This window comes from Chiloscyllium punctatum, chromosome 39, assembly GCF_047496795.1.
Source record: "Chiloscyllium punctatum isolate Juve2018m chromosome 39, sChiPun1.3, whole genome shotgun sequence".
NCBI lineage: Eukaryota > Metazoa > Chordata > Chondrichthyes > Orectolobiformes > Hemiscylliidae > Chiloscyllium > Chiloscyllium punctatum.
The window spans coordinates 37,930,128-37,952,419 of record NC_092777.1 but is presented as its reverse complement, the minus strand read 5'-3'; the positions used below and the strand labels follow the sequence as shown (position 1 = coordinate 37,952,419).

The 22,292-nt window shown below is 42.6% G+C and overlaps 1 protein-coding gene across 2 annotated transcripts in view; it reads right to left on the bottom strand.

The window, feature by feature from the left end:
• Window positions 1–6,965, bottom strand: part of LOC140463960 (netrin-1) — a 211,707-nt gene extending 204,742 nt beyond the window's left edge. The window contains exons 1-2 of one of the 2 annotated variants that reach the window (XM_072558471.1): window positions 6,163–6,965; window positions 4,949–6,013 (exon numbers count right to left, since the gene is read on the bottom strand). In XM_072558471.1, coding sequence (XP_072414572.1) covers window positions 4,949–5,966 — 1,018 coding nt within the window. In that variant the 5' untranslated portion in view covers window positions 5,967–6,013; window positions 6,163–6,965. The remainder of the gene's footprint in view (window positions 1–4,948; window positions 6,014–6,162) is intronic. The other variant, XM_072558469.1, reaches the window with a different exon arrangement.
• Window positions 6,966–22,292: the final 15,327 nt, after the last annotated feature.

The following is a 22,292-nucleotide window of genomic DNA, read 5'->3' as shown; positions in this document are numbered from 1 at the left end:
GTCACCGTTGTCTGATATTGCAACAACTGTATCAAAATGCCGCATTTCTCAGGTGACGCGTTATGTAAAGTCAATGCCCTTCTCACGGTGTGTAAGAGTTTCGAAACGTTTTTGGTTGAAACAGCTGGTCACATGATTGTTCTAATGTGCCAACACCATTTTTATTGTTGGCCCGTCAGACCCGAGAGAGTGAGAAAAATAACTTCTTTTTCCCTGTTAGGGTCTCACTGCTGTACAATGGTGAAAAAATAGCTGTATGCTAGTATTGATTAATAGCGCACCATGCCGTTTATTAACGAGTAATCTCCACGGGGGGCAGTATGTTTTGGCAGTTTAAGTGTAGCCTACCCAGAATCGCCTCCCGGAAGGCCTAAAATAAATACTAGGTTAATTATTTTCCAAAAACCGGATGTACTGGCACTTGACGACTTAACGTCTATTTGTTTGCATATGCACCAATAGACTAATTATTATATGCATTTGGTGCTATTTCTAACCAGTGAAAAAGACGGATGGAGATGTTCAATTGTGAAATGTTGAACTTGAAGGTAAAGAGCAACCCAGCAGTAAAGCAATTTGCTAATGTTATTGACATAACTGTTAACTTTTTATTGTTCACTTGTTCGGCAACACTTTGAAGGGAGAGGTGGATGTTTGAGGTTGGTGCTGAGAAGCTGGTTAGCAGGTTGATTGTTTGTCTCTTTATGAGTCCGGGTGTGAACCACAAATATTCGGTGCTGATGTATCAGCGCGCCTGCTCCAGCCACTCTTCTCTCCCCCCCCACCCCCCCCGACCGCGGTTCTGTGCTCCAATGTGTTTCCTTCAAAGCAGAAGCCGGCGGCCAGAAAAGCTCAAAGCACTTTCCAGATCTCTCGCCCTCCTGCCCCTCCTCCCATTCTGTCATTTCAGCGCCAGCCGTGGGCCTTACGCAACTTGTCAGAGTCACCAAAAGCAGCGAATAAAAGCGTGAAAAGCACACCCCCACTCCCGCTTTGTGCGCCCAGGGTCTTTTCACTGGAGGTATTTTCTGCACGGTCACTGCCATTGTCATCCTAGCAGAAAATGAGAAGTCATTGCACCCCCCCCCCCCCCCGACAATGTTCAGCTGCGAAGGGTTTATCTGCACAACACTGGGCCTGCGAAATTCAGGCTAACCTCGCAGCACTCCGTGAGTCTGAGCTGGGTGCTGTCTATTTCATGCTGTTATTTCACCCAGTGCTCATTGGATCTGACACTGGGTATTTTCAAATCCCATTCACTTTTCCGACTTAGGCTGAGCTTCAACCTATAAATTCTTACTTTGGAAATAACAACAGTCTGACTCCAGGCTGGGACAAGACAGACTCTAACCTCACACTTTCGTCTGAGATGTCAACTTTATATGTACAGTGATAAAACCTGAAGTTATCTTGAGGCACTAAATTCTGGGATTTACATATTAATATCAATCGAAACCTGCATCACCGGTCTAAGTGATTAAACATTTAACATCAATCTAGATTTGTCTTATACATCGCGTCCGTTGTAAGACACTTTGATCTTTTGCTATAAAGACTGTGTCCTATGATCCTGCCCCACTAGCTACCTGACGAAGGAGCGGTGCTCGAAAGCGTGGACTTTCAAATAAACCTGTTGGACTATAGCCTGGTGTCGTGTGATTTTTAACTTTGTCCACCCCAGTCCAACACCGGCACCTGCACATCATTCTGTAAATCCGGTGTAGTAAGGCTGTTGCAGTGCTAGTGTTCCTATCTCTGTCCCAAAGGGTGTGTCATTGACAAGTCCATCCTCTTTTGCCTAAACCAGCAAGGCACTTCTCCTCAGCGCGTGAGCAGGCTCTTGCATTACCGTACTATGGGGCGGGAACAACCTGGGGATTTTTTTTGCAACTAAACTATAGAAAATGAGGTTAAATCCTTCAGCAGATCCAAGCTGTTAACAAAACCGCGGCGCAGATCACCTCGCCGCTTGAAAGGGACTTTGTTTATACCAAATCGACAAAATCGTGGTAAACGGGAGGATTGATGCATTCCTAAAACATATTCAATAAAATTAAAAGTGAAAGATGAAACTGTGTGAAATAATAGATCTCACAGCGTCACTGTTTTGTCTCAATGATACGTTTGTTTTAAGTGGTGGAAGAATTAGGGGAAGGGTCTTCAGCAAATATTATATGTATTGATTCCCTAGCATAACCAATGAAAATTGAACTCCAGAATTCGGATCCGGCCTCATATGTATTTGCTTCTTATTCATAGGGGACTAACGTGGGGTGGGAAAAAAGACACTGGCTCCTCTCTGCAGAGCGAGCCAAAAAGCATCAAGGGTTGAGTAAACCATGAAGCGGCTACTCGGTAAGACTGAGACTGGAGAAGTGGACGCGGTCGATAAACCTGAGCTGTATTTTCCGTAGAGAAAGCCTGGCTGAACCATTCGGTTGGGTGTTCAAATGAGGGAAGCACTCTGCACAGAAACGGGTCAGTTGCAGAGTATTTCCAGAACAGGTTACTGATGCGGAGATCAATCCCCCAAACCCATTCAACAGGCTCTTTCAAACATCAGACGCACACCTCCTGAGCACAACGTTACTTTCAGATTCCTTTCTCTTTTAGTAAAAGCAAAACTACCGCGGATGGTGGAAATCTGAAATAAAAACAGAAAGTGCTGGGAATGGGCAGGAGATCTGACAGCATCAGTGGGGGAGCATCTCCTTGATGTATTTATTATTTCTGTGTTCAGCCCCTTTCCCACCCTGTCGTTTCACGCGCCTCTGTATTCGTATCTAGAACAGCTTTGACCATCACTCTTAGCGACAGCATGGCCCTCACATCATTGAACACGAACAGCCAGGCGCTTTGGGGACAAGTCCCTCAGGTCGCCGCGTGGAGTGAGATCTGTTCAGCGAACACATCTTGTACACTCTGTCAGAGCCCTCTCAATCTGATGTTGGCCAGTTTGGTCATGGGACACTTGAGTGGCTCGGTATCCATTCATTATTAATATCAATTGTCAAAAAAGCACTCGCGAACTTCTGAATACGCTTCAATAAGTATTTACTTCCCGTTCTCATTTAAGGACGTATTTCATTTGAGTGCTCTTGCCCGAAAATTCTGGAGAAGACCCGAAACAGGCATTTTCTATCCGACCCTTTTAAACCATTCTCGCCTTGGTTGATATTTGTCAAAACAAATCCACATACGCATCAGTTAATTAAAACAGAACTAAAACTGCCTTGGGCAAACTGATCACCGCTGCAGGGCGAAATTTCAGTTAAATGGGCAACTCCCTACAGAAAAATAAATAATTAAATAATACCCCATGAAAACAACAGACAGATTACCCCAATTTATGGGGCTTGGGGCAATAAAACCGATCACCTCAAAGGAGACATCAAAGACACAAGTTTTGTTGTATAGTAGCTGTAAAATTATAAATCCTTTTTATCACAGTGAGCGCCGGTAAATGACAGGGTGGGTCCTAATCTCCCTCTGGGATGACAGAGTTCGTGGCAATGTGGGATTATTCGATGTTTAAACAAAATCTCTCCTAAAATCCCCTGGATTACACTCCAACTGGCGGGTCTCTTCATGGTGATGAAATTTGGGCGCGTTTTTGTGTTAACTGCACCTCGCCGACCTCAGAATGGAACAGCTCAGTTCTGCATTAAACATTTTGAATATTGGGAGTTGTAATTTCAAAGATACTGCTGGCGAACGGATGGTTTGTGTCAATAATTTCTCTCGTTATTGTTGATCAAAAGCTCTCTCTCGCAATTGCAATAGTGTGCTGCAGCGAAGTTGTTAATCCTATATACTTTCACCTTTGAATATCTGGCTTGAGTGTATCTCAAGTTCAATGCAAATTCAAATCTATAAATAGTAACCGATAGACTTTGGGAACCGATTGATTTATTGAAACTAGGGTTATTGAGGACCAATAATGTACTCAATTAGCTCTTTTTGTATAGTTAATTGGATTCTGGTTATTTCGATTCCTCGCTTTTGAATCTGAAAAGCAGCCTCCGTGAATTTTATCGGCATTGAGTTAAACCACATCAATTTCCACAGTCTTTCTAAAGCACATGCAATGTGATTTATTGCCAATTTGACACTCTCCGCACTGATGGTTAATATGTGTTATTCTTGTAGATCGTAAATCACGCCTTGCAAGCTTTCTTTCCCTTGAATATCAATACGATTTGAATTAGCAGCTTTTAAAGGCTGAAAATGGCAGTTTCTGAGCCTTTTCGACTTTGTGAAGCTGTTGGTAAGGAAGTGGTCAGCTGGCGGTGGCTGTCCAGATATTAGCAGGGAGCAGAAAGGCACGGAAGTGGTCCTTTGCTCCCCAATATCTCCCGCCTTTAATAAAGTCAATGAACAGCTCAAACAGGAGGGTTGGCTGAACCTTGAGTTGATAATTAACACAGACTGTTATTCGCTACAACGTTTACAAACCACACCACAGACCTGCAATCTGCAGGCTGCTAAAGGAATGAATCTGGACTATAGATAATAGAAAATGATGCAAAGAATCTCAGAGACTCCTGGAGAAACTCAATAGGTCTGGCAGCATCTGCGGAGAGAGAAACAGAGAGAGCCCTTCGAGGCCAATTCTGAAGTCCATTGCAAAGAAACGGTCTGTGCTGAAGGAGACTCGAACCGAGAACTCTGATTCTCTCTCCGCATATGCTACCAGACCTGCTGACTTTCTTCAGGACTCTCTGTGTTTCAGATGTCCAACACCCGCTGTGTTTTGACCTGATGTAAATCATCTTCTTGAATCGGACAAATACGTGAAAAGCCAGATGGTACTAGGAAAGTGGACAGTGGCAACGTTTTTAAACCCCCTCATTTCCTCAAAACTCCACAGTTCACGGGCTTATTTGTCTTACCCTCTCCCGGACAATACGAAGATCTCGCGTAAAATAGATGGGAAATGTTCTCTTACCCACACACTCGTTGGACTCTCTGGCCGTGGCCCTTTGCCAGGGTCGATCGTAGTGGAAAGGTTTACATCTGTCACACTCCGGGCCAGCGGTGTTGTGCTTGCAGTCACAGACCAGGTTCCCGTCCCGGTCCTTGATGCACCGGGAAGCGTGACCATTGCACTTGCAGCGGCCTCCGACCTGCAGATCGGAGACGGCGTAATAATAGGACTCGCGGGCGAGCTCCGAGTCGTCTTCGTTCTCATCCCCGAGGGTATGGAGGCGGCTGAAGGCCACTTTGATATCGGTGGCGGTCACCCAGTCTTGGAGGACAGGGCTGTTGTCAAAATCGTGAGCCGAGGGGCGACCGTCCAAGGTGCTGAAAGCGATCAAGCCCCCAGTGAATGGATGCATGTCAGTGTGGGAGTCAGTGCAGATAGCCTCCTGCTCATTCTGCTTAGTGATCACAGCCTTGTTGGGCTTGGTGTACATTTTTCTGCACTGGGTCGAGTAGAACTGAAAGGGGACCCAGGATTTGCCGTAGTCCATGGATTTGTAGATGACCATTGACTCAGGGCGCGGGGAGCAGAACTGGAGGCTCACGTACGTGACTTCGAATTTCTTGCCCAGCGAGAGGGTGAGGGTGACATTCTGGGGGTATTGGATGTAGTTCTCCGATTGCCAGCAGGTCAGGTTGTGGGGGTTGTTGAGGTCGGTCAGGTAGGCTGGAGGGTGAGCCTTTTTGGGATCCATGGCGTCACAGATGTGACAGCTCCTGAAGCGCTCGTCTCCCTTCTCGGTCACCACGCAGTACCTGGACGGGGGGTTGCCGCAAGTGCTCGAGACTTTCACTTCTTTGCCGAACGCCGAGTTGACGAAGTCGGGGATACAGCGCCGGGGGCTGCTGTTCTCGTCGTAACAGGGGTCGGGGGGTGTCTGCTGGGCTGCAAACATGCTCATGCCATAGCCCCCGCGGACTCCCTCCGCCAGGCAACCGAAACCCGCAAAAACGCACACAAACTCCCAGAAACTCCACAGCATTTTGTTCTGCCTTGACAGTGCAGCCTCGATTTCCGTGACGAACGATCCTAGTTAAGAGAGAGAGAGAGAGAGAACAATACGCGGAAAGATCAGTTGCATACATTAAAATAGCAGTTAAAAAGAAACCTGTCCGCCAAAAATAAAGTTTGCAGATTTCTTTGCATTCTGGCGGGGAATGTTCTGTGCAGACTGTTACCTGTAAAAAGGACGCTTTGATGGAAAGCGGAACAATGCAAAGACCGATGCCGCTTGCTTCAGCTGGGAGAGCGTTTTCTATAGTGTTCATCCGTCATTCCCGCGGCCCCTGTATCAAGGAGAGTCCCCCTTTCCTTTGGGACTCTGTCTCTACGCCTTGTGTCTGCATAGAAAGTGAATGACGTGCACAACTCCTGCTAGCTCGAGGTCATCCTGTGCCCTGACGGAGAGTGTCATTGCACACACACACACACACGGAGCGAAAACAACGACATCCACTGGTAGTTTATCAATAGCAAGCAAGCATCCTTTCACATGGAGCTCCAGCCACAGAACGAGCCCAATTAGACTGTTTACAGCCTCTGCAATCATTTAACACGTCCCCTTCAAACTGGTGTAGCCCGACTCTATAGCGTGGAGGATCTCAGATAAGGAATTCTTGTTTTCAAATCGAGGAAAGAACTTCAGTGTGCTTAACAATAGGGATGGCCTGGACGGAATGAAACATGCCAAATAAAAACCTGCCGTGGAATTATATTCCCAAATATGTAATCTCTTGTGCAGTGGAAATTATGGGTGTGAACTCAAATCACATTAAATTGGCAGGTAGCTGCCCGGTAATAAACGCTGTCATGTCGTTCTGCTCCCAATGGGCCGACTGCGGCTGTATTGTAAAATCTAATCTTTGTCGAGGCGGTTGTAAGTAACTTGCCCATCGACTCCACCGATCATTTCACATTTTTTACAATGTGCAGCTTTACGATTTTCGCAGACGTATTTATATCGTTAAATCTCGCCTTCCCAAATCCATGGCGGCGGTGCAATGGAAACTCATAGAAAAGCATCATAACCGCATATGTTTAAGTCGACGCTCAACTTATAAACATTGGGGGTTGTAATCAATGAGGGATCAGCGCGAGTTAAGCATCTCGTCGGATGTACATTTTGTCGTTTCAGCTATCTCCACTCTTTCCTACTTTGTGAAAGCTCGAATACTTGTTCATTTGCAACTGTTTGATGGAGTACAGGGAGCAGCCGATATATACATATTCAAATTATAACTGCGAGTGTGTATGTCGATGTGAGTGGGTCTGGGGTGGGGGTCGAGAGAATGAGAGACATTTTGTACTTTACGTTACATCTAAATTCCCACACATAGTTCGATTCCAGCGGACACCTGTCGCTGATTTAACTGTGCTTGAGCTGAAACATAACAAGCAACGCCCAAATAATGCATCGAACCAATTCGCAAATCAGTGGGGCACACAGAACTGTCAAAGGCTCAACCTGATGTCATTTAGAAACACACTTTGTTGGTCTAGAATTTAAACGGATATCAAGATACAACTACAAAAAGTGCAATTAAAATGTTAATGCGTGTCATAATGGTCGAGGAAGACATTCCCCAGCAGTTTTGTTAGAACACAAAGGGCTACCACAAATTCACATGGAAACGATGATTGACACCGCAAGGAAATTGTTAAACTTGGTGCCAATGCAAGGCCCCTTCCAAACACATTCCAAAAAAAGTTGCTGAATAAAAAACGTGCTCACCCAGCCATAAAAATGTTAAACAGGAACTAGTTTCCAAAGGTATATCTTTATGTAGGCAGTCTTAAAATAAACTATGAAAGGTGTTAGGAATTATCTGTAAGGCGATTCCAGCCTTTGTAACTCGAAAACTGTGTGTGTGTGTGTGTGTGTGTGTGAAAAGTAGCAGCTTTTCTGTATCTACATGAACCAAGCCAACCCGTTTTGAATGTATATTGTTGTCAACCTAATGATCGTGGTAGCAAAGTAAGGGGGAGAAAATCAAGAACCTGTTATTGTGGCAATCACAGTTCAGCCCAACTACAGATTTAGACTATGCAAATTTGCTTATACAATGCTGCTGCAAAGGCTCCGCTTGAAAAGGGAGGCTGAATAAATGGGCTGTTGTAAATTGAATTAGTCCCTGATTAATCTCGCCTCAGTCCTGCTCTCTCAGTGGGGTGGCTTTGGGATTCCAGCGTTGGCCCTGCAGGAAAGCCCCGGTTCAGCAGCCTGGCCTGTCCCCTGTCAGCATGCTGGAGGATTTGTTAACTGTTCACCGTGAAATAGCCCATAATACCTTAGCCAAATCGTTTTTACAACACGATCACCCTGGACTCATCGGGGTCGCTACCTAGATCCCAATTAGGAGGTAGACAAACCATTACCACTAATAATAGTAACCTAGGGTTTAGGTAGTGGGGGGTGGGGGGTGGGGGAGCGCACAATTTAGAAGAACAGCGATTTCATTTGTTTTGCATGATAAACACGTATATTCTATTGATCTTTCAGGAACCTTTTCAGTCAAATCTTTGCGTGTTGGAAGTTCTAACCAGTTCAATATCACTATATTTGAGAGTCGCTATCTTACATCTCAATTAGAGGACAGAAGTAATGTTAGAATTAATGTTAGAATTTTGTTAGAATTAATTCATTTTACAGTTTTGACCGATACAATACCAATCTGATGAATGTATTTGTTTCAGTAAACAGATTATCCTGATTCAAACTGGGGTCAAACTGTTTCTGATGTTTTTTCTGAGTTTGATTTCAGAAGAAATTAAAGTTCAGATGGAAAACTTGAGGAGTTAATAATTTAAATAATCTATATTTTGTTACATACTGTACTTTCATTAGCAACTTTTAAACGGATAGATACGAGGTACTATTAGCAGATCAATGAAAATATACATTCTTAAAAAAGATAAACGGCTTAAAATACCATTGGAAATAAAGTCGAATAGTTTGATTGCGGTGGACAAATTGCAATTCTATATTGAATTCAACCATCGGTAATTACTTCCAAAATACTTCTCAAAAGATTAAACTCGACAACACCTAGACAACATAAAACAAATAAAACCTGATTTCAGATTAACAGTTCCTTTTAACAGCACCATTAAGGTTTAAATTTGTTGGGATTTTAACCTTACACACGTTTCTAACAGATTTTGTGATCTGAGCTATTCATCTTTGAAGCGTTGTAGAGTAGATTAACATCATTTTAAAAGATTTTACCATCAGCTCTTTTTTTCAATTGTAATTCACCGCCTATTTCGCGGGTTATGTAAATATATTTCGAACGAACTCTGGAGTCATTATTTAAAAATAAACTATTGGGCGTATACTGAAGAAATTCAGCCCGTTCGGTTGAGAGATGTGTAATTTAACTGATGCATTTTGTTTCCGCGTTAGTTTTAAACCAAGTGTGAGTAGCCGAGGGGTTGAGAGAATGTCTTGTAAGTTGTTCCGATTCTGTTGACAGAGCATGTTATCAATTTATATATATATATTTTGTCGAATAGCTCGCATTCTCCATATTTTACACATTATTCCTTATTGCTGATATGCTGCTATTCAACTTATGATAAAACGAATCGAAATGGTGCTTATGAATTCAACATACAAGACATCTTCGGTCTAACAGTAATGGAAAGCCTATTTACTGCCAAAGTTCTTCCCAAAGAGAAAATGGATATTACGAGAGATGTAACTGCAACTCAACAAACCCCCATGTGCTTGTAATTTTTTTTCTTCATTGGTGGAGCGTGGGCGTCACTGGCTGGCCAGCATATATTGTCCATCCCTAATTGGAGTATTATATTTAAGGGTTATACTATTTATTATTCTTGGGTTAATCGAGTGTGAAGAAATTAATTTGGAAGCCTTTGAGCAATCTTTAACAGAAAAAAAAAGTCATTTGGTACCGTCAGAATGCAGGCAGCTCTGTCACAATGACGAGCTAGCGAGTTGAGTTGCTGTGTTCTCATGTCTATTATTTTGTCCCTTCGGTCAAAGCGGATGATTCTCACATCAGCAATATCTGGTCACAGAGCCACAGAGTGAATACAGCACAGGGGACGAGCCAGATGACCTCTCTCCAGTTTGTTGATGACAAGAACAATGTTTGTCTTGTCCAAACACACTGAATTAGTTGAGCACTGTATTCGAGGCTCGCACTTCGCTGCAATTGAAGACAATCAGCAAAACGTTTGTTCTGCTCGGGAAAGCGGGCAAGCTTTTGTGCAGTGGGTTGTTTTTCCACTGCAACCGCAGAAAGTTAATGTAAACGATAAGACCACTGAAGGGTTTCACAGGTTTTCCAATCTTCTGCAGCACAAAGGCAGTATACAACAGAAGTGATCCTATTCAGAGCCAGTTGTAATATAGATTCTAAAACTTGTTTCATCCGTTGACTTGGGTACCAAACTGCAACCGTGTCTTATCGTAAGATTCGCTTCTTTCATTGCACTTGTTTAAAATGACAATTTACTGCTAAACTCATGGCCATCTTTGTGTACCCGTCCTGTGACGGACACTCCGTTCTTTAGAAGTAAGCACGACTTTCCAACAAACTTATCACTAACCAAAGTTTCTCTTCTGATGGCTTCAGCTTTGAAACCTTCAATAATCGCCCCTTAAGCCTGATATAGAGCGGGACTTTACCCCGGAGGGCGTCTACTACCGCCCAGGGCACATAAGCTTTGTTTTGTGATTAGGAAGCCTCACATTGAAGGAACGGCTTGCCTATTCTTGTTTGCAAAAGCGGAGATGGGATAATTTTCCGTTCAGAATCATTTTGATTTTCATCCTGAGCGCTAAGAGGGAAAAGCTATGCTCAAGTAGCCCATTGACACTAAATTGTGACCAATTAATTCATTCTCTGAATGGGTTATCCTGATTGAAAATGCGACGGTTCGCAGTGTGTGGGAGAATGTGGCGTGGTCACGGATCCATTTGCGATATTAAGTGAACTCGGGGAAGGCTCCACGCGTGTTCACCGCAGGCTGGAAGACGCTAAAGTGCCCGTTTTCCAGGTTGCAAATTCCTGACATTTTTGTACAGGTACTGAGGGAATGTTGTTTAAACACTTGTACATATCGCACTTTCGCAAGGACAGTCCGTCCATGTAAATCACGGGCGAGTGTAATATTGATCAAGATAGTAACTGTATGGTAAACAATACTCGAGCGTTTTATTAGAGCAAACGGTTCATGGCAGATCGCTGTCATAAACATTAATGAGTAATTTATTGATGCGTATCTAGTTTAACAGATCGCATTTAACTTAATTAAACAATAGTTTAACCCTTCTCATTGTTTTCATTCACTCGAATCCTGGCGTAAACCTTTGCAGATTATTTGACGTTAAATTTGATAAATATGACGTTTGAACTGTTAATGATGTTTAAAGAGTTGCTATTGACCAGAACTCTAATCGGCGATCACATTTCATGGGTCAGTGAATAGGCTATAGAAGCTGAGTCAATAAAATATATTTAACATTTAGATTGATTCCACTTCTTGCTAAACTTGGTTCTAAAAGGCTGGAGTAAGAATAGAAAAGTCGCTTTAACTTAAAGCGAGCGATATTTGATTTGGGGAAGTATTTGGGGGGAGGTGGTATGAGAGGAGCAAATAAAAAAAAGAAGCGATAAAGGTAAGATATCATCATTTGTCTCTTTATCAAACTTTTAGCTCCTTCTGTTTAAACAAAAAGCGAGAATGCTCAGCAGGGTAGAGCTCGGTAGCAGAATCTGTTCCTGACGGAGTGAACTTCAGTACAAAGATGTTAGTGTCAACCTTTTTAGTTATGAGTTCTCAGAAAGTGCAATCGTGTCAGAAGTGAATGTCGCCCTACTCCTGGTTGGGATCTCACGCTGAACATGAGTCTGCAATATAATAAAAAAAGGCAGATGAACTGGCATCATTTGAAAGAATTCGGTCGAACGTACGTTTACAATTAGCGCTGGTATGGCAGAACTGAAAAGTTGGGAGAGGCGAGTGTACTTTCTATCCTTTGGGGGCAAAGTTTTCACTGCTGCAGCTGTGTGCGTGACACTACCTTGGGACCGGGAGCCTAATGGTTTCATCTCCCTTGAACTGCAGTGAAGGTACAGATGCAAAGTCAGTTCTCCATTCAGTTACCCCGACCGACCAATCTCGAGCACGCTGCAAATGCACCCTTGTGTGAAATCCAGGCAGCCCCACCCCCACACTCCTGCCCACACACAAGAAGTCCTACTCAGTAATTGTCGGTTTATGGAAATTCACGAAGCCCCTGTTTAAATAAGCAGCGAGTAATCGGCGGCGATTTATTCCGCGGACTGACAGTTCCTTTGAACAGTAACGGAATGGTTTTTTTTTCTGGCTTTCTGAAAGCTTTTCTTAAAAAGATTTTTTTTCAGATGAGACTGTAGGGATGAATGCAGGCATTATGCAGCCCAGTCGCTATTCTGAAATGCCAAATTAATTACGAGGGGTTGGTTCTGTGCAAGGGTCTCTGCGAGAAGGCTTCGCTGTGAAATTATGTGTTTTAGGAAAAAAAATTAAACAAACACGCCCCGCTAACCCCCCTACCCCCCCAAAAAAAAGAACAGCCAGGAAACTTTCAAAGCTGTCCAGAGAGATACTAGGCCAGCACATAGATGAAAGCGCGAGCACTTTGAATAATTTAACATACTTCTTATTATCGCCCACACTTTTGCATTCTTTTATTCGAATCGCCTTTTCATGATTGCAAACCCTTCACAGATTAGACATGGTAAATTTGTAGCCAGACCAAAATGACCCCAACAGCTGCCGAGCATCGCTCTTTCCTCTGGTAGATAACCAGTTTGCACTTGCCAATATTCTCGACTTTACCCCGGCCAAACTCGACCCCACTTCCCACGGTTGGAAAAGCAGATGGACTCTGACCTGAACCGTGCAGCGAACAGCAGAATTACCCTCGGAATAAACTATGGTCTTAAAAGAAAATCAGGGTAACCTTCCTCCAGAAGGGTTGACACCAAATCTTTGTGCGATTCCGAGCTTCTTTATAAACTCTGCCAAAGTCAACAGCCCCCTGTTTTTACTAATAATTTAATTTTAATGGAAGGGAGGGGGCGGATCCCGGGAACAAATTGAAATCAACCGGAACGATTCCTTCAATTAGACTTCCTCAGACCTTTCTTTTCTCTCTTTGAAAGTTCTTTATGACGGCTTGTGTGCAAACCTAATGTCGTTAAACGACGCGTTTGCCGCACGATCTATAATCCAATTCACAATTATGAGTGTTATGAACGGGTGTGCAACTTTAAAAAAGAGTTTTAATTCAACGTTATCGTACTGTCAATATAAACAAGCCAATGAAAGTGTGCACAGCCTGGTACTGCAACGGTTTCAGAAGCAGATCCAGTCTTGGTCGCAAAAATAGAAATTGCTGGAAAAAAACTCAGCAGGTCAAGAAGTAACTCTGGAGAGAAAGCGGAGTTAACGTTCCAGGTCCAATGACCCTTCTTCAAAACACAGGGCCCGAAATGTGAATTCTGTTTTCTCTCCCCTTTCCCCTCCAGCAATTTCTGTTTCAGATTTCTAGCATCCGCAGTTTCTTTATTTGGTTTTTGTTTTCATCCAGTCTTGGTATTGGCTTTTGTTGTAAAGGCCGAATAAGATTGTTGAAGCAGCACAAGTCAGCTCACGCGATGCCTCTGTGAGTTTTGTTTAGGTCTTTGAGGTCCATACACAACTGTGTAAAAGGTTCAGATCTGGAACGGATCTGAATGAGTGAACTCGTAGATTCAGTTCGAATTTGGATCCCAGTGAGAGCCAGAGAATGTGTGTGAAATTGTGTATATTCTGTGAACAGAGTCATGGAGTCATACAGCACGGTAACAAACCCTTTGGTCCGACCAGTCCATGCCGAACATAATCCCAAACTAAACTAGTTCCAAATGCCTGCTCCTGGTCCGTATCCCTCCAAACATTTCTTATTTACGTATCCATCCAAATTGTTTTTAAATGTTGTAATTGTACCCACATCTATCACTTCCTTGGGAAGTTCATTCCACACGCCAACCACCCTCTATGAAAAAAAAGCTCATCTCTTTTTTAAAATCCCTCTCTTCTCACCTTAAAAAGTGCCCCAAGTCATGAAATCCCCATCCTAAAAAGCGGCAACTACCATTAACTCTATCTAGTCCCCTCATTATTTTGTAAACTTCTACAAGGTCTCCTCGCAACCTGTGTACAGCCTATATGTGTGATGTACGCAATTGTGTGCATAACTTATAAGTGCGATATGTACATGTATAATTTTATATATCCTGCATATGTTTCTTTACAATTGTGTGCAACATTTATGTGTGATGTCTATATATGTCATTACGTATATCCTGTATCTGCACTTATACATAATAGTATACATCCTGCATATGTGTACATCCTTTATAAGTGTTAAGTGCATACGTATAATTGTGTATATCCCTATTACTGGGGAGACAATGGCTTTGAGGCATTATTGCTAAACTATTAATTCATAGACCAAGGCAATGTTGTGGGAACCAGGTTCAAATCCTGCCATAGCAGATGGTAGAATTTGGATTCTCTAAAAAAAATCTTGAATTAAAAATCTAATGATAATCACGAAACCATTGTTGATTGTTGAAAAGACGCATTTAGTTCACTTTTGTCCTTTAGGGAAGGGAACTGTCATTCTTACCTGCTCCGGCCTACATGTGACTCAGACCCACAGCAATGTGCTTGACTCTTAATTGCAATTAGGGCTAGGTAATATATGCTGGCCGCGCTAGCGCCGCGCTATCCCATGAATGAATTCTTTAAAAAAGGGTTGTGTACATATATCAATTCTGCACATGCGTTTACATTTAATAGTATACATTATGTATTTGTGTGTATACACAATTGAATACGTCCTCTGCAAATGTGACGTGTAATCCCGTATATGTGTGTTCTACATGTGTAATATAAAAGAAGCAGGGAAGTTATCCCAGCCAAAATGTTTCCCTTAATCAAAATTTGCAAAACCGATCATGATCACACGACTGGATGTGGGGTTACTCTATTGTGAGTAAACTGGCTGCCTACACTGCATTGGTTGGGATGTCCCCAGATCATTAAAGACACTACATGAATGCAAGCCTTTTTTCTGTGTAGTTTTGATGTGTATTGATGTGTATGTGTGCATACATCTGGGAATCAATGCATATTCAGATCGCAACACCTAAGAATTTACATTTGCTCACCACATGTGCTGGAGCACAATTGTTTCAATTATTTTTGGAAGTCTGTGTCATTGCATTGCGAACCTGACGAGGTCACAGAACCTCATATAACAAGAACCACAATCTTAAATTGCCATTCACTTTCTCAACATTGTATTGATTTACACATTTAATATTATTTAATACGATATCATTGACAACCATACCCACTTCCATCTCATAACCGAATTAATTCAAAGACTTACAAATTAATATAATCGTACGTTTTAACGACCATCAATTTCTACTATTCTGGAGGGCAAGTGCGTGGAGATTGTCAATACATTTCATTGCTTTTCGTGATAATATTTTATATTCCAGGATTGATACTTAATCCCGTGTAGGAGCGTCACTGTTGTTCAGAGGAAACTCTGTTTCCAATAATTAATTTCTGCATTCAATAACTCGCGAGCGATTATTGGTAAAACCAATTTAATAAAAAAAAACACTGCGATAATACTTTTTTAAAAAGGTAGTTGAAATGTTCCTGCCCCTTACTTGCCAAACAAAATCTGCCATTAACTGAATCTTTGAAAAACAGTAATATTGCCAGTACACAACACAGTATATCAAATAGCCAGAAAACAAAAAAAGTCCACAAATATTAAAATTAATTAAAAATTTAAAAAATCCCGCTGAACACAAGCGCAGTTTGGAGTAAGCACATTCACTCAGATGTTGCGTAACATTCCAACACTCCAGTGAGGGCGAGAGCTAAGCGCCTCTATGAGAAAGCCGGTGAACCCCAGGACAGGCCAGCCTCATATTCACCAGCAGTGTGGAAGTAGTCAAACAGATACTTTCACAAAGCATTCTGTTACCTCACGAGGTTCGCTGATGCCGTGACACAGATTTCCAAAAATAATTGAAACAAAACATCAATAGCCAGTTAGATTTGTGTGATAGAATGTTCTGCAGGGACCAGGGGGCGGAGACACAAACACGTTGAAAAGTGAATGTTGGACAACGTTGAGAAGGTCGACAGCAAAGAAATCAGCGCAGATTGATACACTTTCAAATGTACTGTTAGATTGGTCTCGTCCAATGAAATAAAGGAAAACAAACTAAAGTACCACAAATAGAAAGTCTAGTTTCATTTACAGAGTCCATTTTACCTCCTCATTTGGTTGGATTTTGAAAATTAATACCGAAAGGCGGGAGCTCCGCCATTTGGCAGTTTTTGGGTAGCATATTTTACACTAAAGGTGTGGAATCTAGTCCCTGCGACTGTGAAGATAGGTACCTCCAATTCACCACCGCCGATACTAAACCACATTGATGTTAAGACTGGGCCGCGTTTGAACTGTTAACTGGCTAAACCTTTCCATTTTTGTCCCTAATGACCGTGTTGCTCGTTCTGCTGGAAATTTAAAACATTTTTCTTTACGGTAGTGTGGACTCGATTTGTAACAGCTCGGAGAGGCTCAAATCTGTTCAGCTCCTGAGCCTGTAATTGTCATCCATAGGGCAATGGACAACACGTCTCGTTTAGGCATTTTTCCTGGGAGAACCCTTTCAGCTGCAAATAGTACAAATGTGTGTTCGGAGGCATGTCTAAACCACACCTTCAGCAGGCCAATTATTCTCGCTGACTGCTTAATTGAACTGCTTTTCATTCAATGAATGATTTTTATCAGAAATTCAATCTGGCTATATCATCCTGAAATATGAATTTCCTTTTATTTTCGGCCGCTCTATCAGAAGTCTCGTGAACTCTGCATTCCCGCAACAGGACCGACAGCTGAAGGACAAATGAGATGGGACACTTGTGGTCTGGTTGTCTTTGAGCCCCAGAAAGTCAGTGACAAACAGCACCTTTTTCAATGCAAGCATGCACTTTAACTTGGTAGATACGGGTGGCTGCAATCTGAGCTTTTAAATTCACTTCATTCGTGTACTCGCGTAGTGTGCTACCTCGGCTATGACCAAACAAATCTATGTTTATTAATACTTTGCAATAAACCAACACATCCAAGAAAATTGGTTTCAACTCGAACATTTCATATCAATATTATAGCCAAGTGTTTTAAATATTAATGTGCGAGCAACCCGTCAGCGCTTGGGTGGGCGAGTTAATAAGATGGAACCCATATCAGCTTCATCCTGCAATTTTAATATATTAACATATTTCATCGCAGCAGCAAAGCATGCAACATTTGCTTGATTTCTGAAGCAGAACCATTGGAGAAAAGAAAATGTTCCGTTGGGAAGGGGGCGGGATATTTAGAGATGGAGCTTTACAAGAATTGTCAATCACTAAACAGGCGCATTTCATGGCGCTGCTCACAGTGAGGGATGAGAATATTCTATCTATAACATACACTTAGGATCAACTAAGTGTGAGGGAAATCTGTTACAAACAACGCATCTTATGCAAGAGACTATCACCTGATGAAGGAGCGTCGCTCCGAAAGCTAGTGTGCTTCCAATTAAACCTGTTGGACTATAACCTGGTGTTGTGTGATTTTTAACTTTATGCAAGAGAAAGTCTGGATGTTGAGTAGTATTGGTATTGCCGTCCTAACTGCGCACAATGCTGCCACCTACTGATATATTACTGAGTTTCATCCGAATTTTCAACCAAGCGATTTCAGTGTCTTGATGTTCACAGCAATTAATGTTACTTTAAATATGTCGTCATTAGATATTAGCTCTTGAAACAATAAAAAACTCATAAACTTGATCAAGCCAATAACATTTGAGAGGCGTTTGCACTACATGCTGCTTGTTTCGAGAAAAGCAGGGTGAATAAAAAGGTTTGTTTAATGGCTGTAACCCAACTTTATTATGGACTGAGACTTTTACGGACAGGCCTGTTAATCCCGGGTGTGGGAAGAGAACATGATACCCAGGATTAGCTGGAGACAGCGCAGGAGATGCCAACCCGCTCCGAAAGGCCGGACTCGGTTATATTTTGAGCGGAGGCAAAAAACAATGACTGCAGATGCTGAAAACCAAATACTGGATTAGTGGTGCTGGAAGAGCACAGCAGTTCAGGCAGCATCCAACGAGCAGCGAAATCGAGGGCTTTTGCCCGAAACGTCGATTTCGCTGCTCGTTGGATGCTGCCTGAACTGCTATATTTTGAGCGGAGCTGAGGCACAGCGTTTTTGTTTGTAATTCCGAAGTTGGCAACTAAAGCGAGTAGCTTGACCGAAGAGCCAAACTCTACTTTGGACGAAACAAGAGATTCGAAAGAGGGGGGTGGGGGCTACGGGGGTCAGGGGAAGGAGTGGTGGTGGTGGGCAAGGGAAAATTTACGGTAACGGCATTTCAACAGGTGGAGAATGAAAAGACCAGTTCTGCTTCTGCTCAGACTAGTTCCAGTTGCTTGACAATGTGTGACCATCTGGGTTCTCTACTGGTTAATTTTAGGAGTGCTGTTACCGAGCAGACTAGGATTGAGGACTGAGACCGAAGGCATTGGTAAAAGATTGACACAAACACCGAAAACTTGGTAAACTACGAAACAACCAAAATCTGTTTTGGGGACAATTGGCTGTTTGCCGTTAATCTTTCTAACAAATGGAAAATCAGCAGCTCAAACAAAACAACAACAAAAAAAAACAACTTTGAGGTAAACCTCCAGGTATTTTGTACCAACTGCCCCGATTCCAAACTGGATCCAGCCATTGCCAAACCTTGGGAGATGCAACGGGGCAAAGAAACTCAGCGAAAAAAGTCAATTCGTTTGATGAACTCATTAATCAAACTCCCGCAACCAAGCGATATTTGGATCAAGTCTAATAGATTGACGTAGAATAAATGTTTTCAGCTCCGAGAGCGAAACTAACATGTTTTATACATGTGATACCTTGTCTAAGTCGAGGACCCTGACCGCTTAAGTGTCCAAAGGGTGCAGGAGAGGACATCCACAGTAAGAACTTTAGCGACAGTGAACAGTGGGTTACTCAGAAGGGGCGCTTCTTGTGCCGAGGAATAATGAGAAGGGCTGGATATTAAAATAAACAGAAGTCACGTACAAAGATGGAAAGCTTGTGTGTTTACGTATACGTGTTTAAAAACAAACGCGTTGAGTGAAAAGAGAGAATTACAGACTCGAAAAAAAGGCTTAAATTTTCAAGAATTTCAGTGTAAAGCGAAGATGATAAATTTATTGGTTTGAAAAGGTTAAAATACATTCTGTAATAGAACGCAGAAACGTTAAGGGAGCAGATGTATTTAAATCTTGTCTCTGAAATCCATCTACTTCAACACAAAGAGGAATTTTGCGCAGCTCAGGCGCACAAACAAGAGAAGGAACACCGACTGATAAGTTTACCCAGAGGCGCAATTCACAGAGCGGAATATTTGTGGTACTAGAATTTAGCCAACTGTTTCGAAACATTCTCAAGACTATTTAATGCAATACACCAAAGACTGTGTGCTTTTAGTACAACTATAAATTATTCCAGGTGTGAAATTAGCAATACGCAACGACAGAGATATTCATTGCTGTTCAACCTTCCTGTGTCAATAAGTTGCAGGAGAATTCATCACTGCCATAACTTGTGGTGATTCCCCTAAAACATTACAATTAAAGTTAGAAAAAAAATCAATGGGATGCTGACATGTTTATAGAATAAACTTTCAAACAGTCACTCATGGTTGGGTAGGAAAGATCAAAAGTTCATTTTTAAAAATCTTTTGGCACTCAGCTTAAACACACAACAGAATGTCAAGGGTATGACTAAATGCTTCTGACATGTCCCTCATTTTGCCAACTTTTCCTGGTCTCGGTGATTAAACTGTCCTCAAACCCAGGCTGAGACATCACTTGGTGTTAGCGTGAGGGAGAAACAGCTCAACCCATCGGGCCGTTCCCAGCCATGGCCAGTGTTTTAAGTGAGTAGCAGGTCATGGCTGGGTGCAGGGTGAGTGTCAGTTATGTGACTGAAAGCTGCCTTCCTCTATACCGATTCTCATTAGGCTGCAGTCTGAGGATAGAGGGGGGTGGGAAAAGAAGACTGCAAATCCATTCGCTCTGCGGTTTGCCACCAACACAAAGGCAGGACAGAACCTTTCCTCTTTTTTTGTTTCCTTTTTTTGACTTTGACACTTATTATAAATAGAGTCGTGTCCCTAATCGGGGATCATGCCTCAGTTTAATATCATTGTGCAAACGCGTACCAAACACTGCTGGCATTTTATAAACCCGTTTAGGCATCTGCTATGCCGAGAGTACCCCCCCCACCCCCCCAACACACACACACACACAAAGGCTTTGCAATAAATCTAGTTTTCTTTCTTTTTCACTGTAAATTTAAAACAGATGGAATAATCTCAGATATTTGTTAGTACGGAGGGGTGAGAGTTGTTTGGCTCTTGTCCCGTAGTGCTGGAACAGGGAGGTACATGTTTGCCCAGGTGTCAGCACCCAATCTGTCCCTACTTGGTCTCCGAAGGCGTGAAAGGAATTGTCGAAACTGATGAATTGCTAAACAACAAGGCCATTTAAATGTAAATACATCGGCGCGAATATTGAACCCAATCCCGGGGCGGGGTGATAGGTTTCTTTGCTCATTGACAAAATCACTTCCCGTAAACAGTAACCCGCTCCGTAAACCTTGCTCCAAAACAAAGTGTGATTGACTGAGAAGTAGAACAGACAGATGGCCGGGGGGCGGGGGGTGGGTGGGAGGAGGGTGAAAAAGGAATTTTTCTTTGAACCCCCAAAGTTTCCACTCCAGTTTTGTACAGTTCCAGTCTATATGACGACGTTTCACCCGTTAGAGTCTAACACCGTTAATCAGAGTCTGAATTAATAGTTCACCCTTTCGTTTGCCCAAGTCGAATGGAGTTTTCATAAATATTTCATTGAGCTTCAGTAAATTAGGATCCGAGGCTTTTGCGTTCCTGTCATTTCATCATTAGACCACGGAAGGAAATGGCGATCTCCTGGGACCAGCACTGGGTTAAGTTTCAATTTCCGAACCTGTGATTTCAGTGGGTGAGAGTGTCTGCACCATAGCGTTGAGTGACCCACACAATGCCGTTTCTCCCTCCTCCGGAAATAAAAGAGCATGTAAAACTAGGATTCATCCAGATGTTACAGAATGTACCAGCCGCACATTGTAACACACCACACCGCAAATGCGCTACAATTGGGAACCAGAACTAATTACGTTTCTGAAAGAAAACAGAAATTGCTGGAGAAACTCAGCAGTTCCGGCAGCATCAGTGGCATGAAAGCAGAGGTAACGTTTAGTCAGAACCAGTATCCGCCGCTTTCATTCTAATTGTGTTTTTGTCCACATAGTGCAAGCGGTTGGTGAACTTTCTGCGTTATCTTCCCGCTGTCACTAAAATGAACTGGCAAGATCCATAAAGGCCAACGACCGACAACAAAACTCTGCCTGCCTTATCCCTGTTGGGACTATCGGTCATTCATGCTGTTGCTGGTTGCTGGCGAACTTACCTGTCAGTGGATAGGACTTCGTGCCTTGTTATCAAAACTACAAATATAAACTTAGCGGCATTTGCTGAACTGCCATCCCGAGGCAGCCCAGCCTGAGCAAACGTGGTCACGTGCTCATTAAGAAATAAAGAGTTTGCATTTGTACAGCGAGGTCGCCAAGGCAGTACCTTTGACGAGTGGTCACCTTTGTTGCCGAGGACAATACACGTTCCATTTACCTTGATATTCGTGGTCTCTCTAGGATGAACTCCAGGAAGTACCAGTCATTACTACATTGTACTAGGGCACATCGTGTTGTTTCTGAAATGCCCTTTTGTCTCATTAAAAGATAGATTTAGACTGGGGAGGCATGGAATATTCACAATCTCTAGTTGCTGAAGGATTTCCTACTGAGTACTTTCAAGACTGGAGGATTTGTTTCCATGTTGGAGAAATGGTTATTTGTGTCAATTCGTTTCTAACCACCTCTTTGTGTATTATCAACGTAAAACAGTGACAGACCTATCTCTCAATCTATCCAATCCTACACAACTATCATGGCTTCTGTTCACATTGTATACCTCTTGCCCATCCACCTGAAAACCATTCAAACTCCCAGAGAGGGATAAGACCAAATATAAACACGGGCAATTAGGGATAC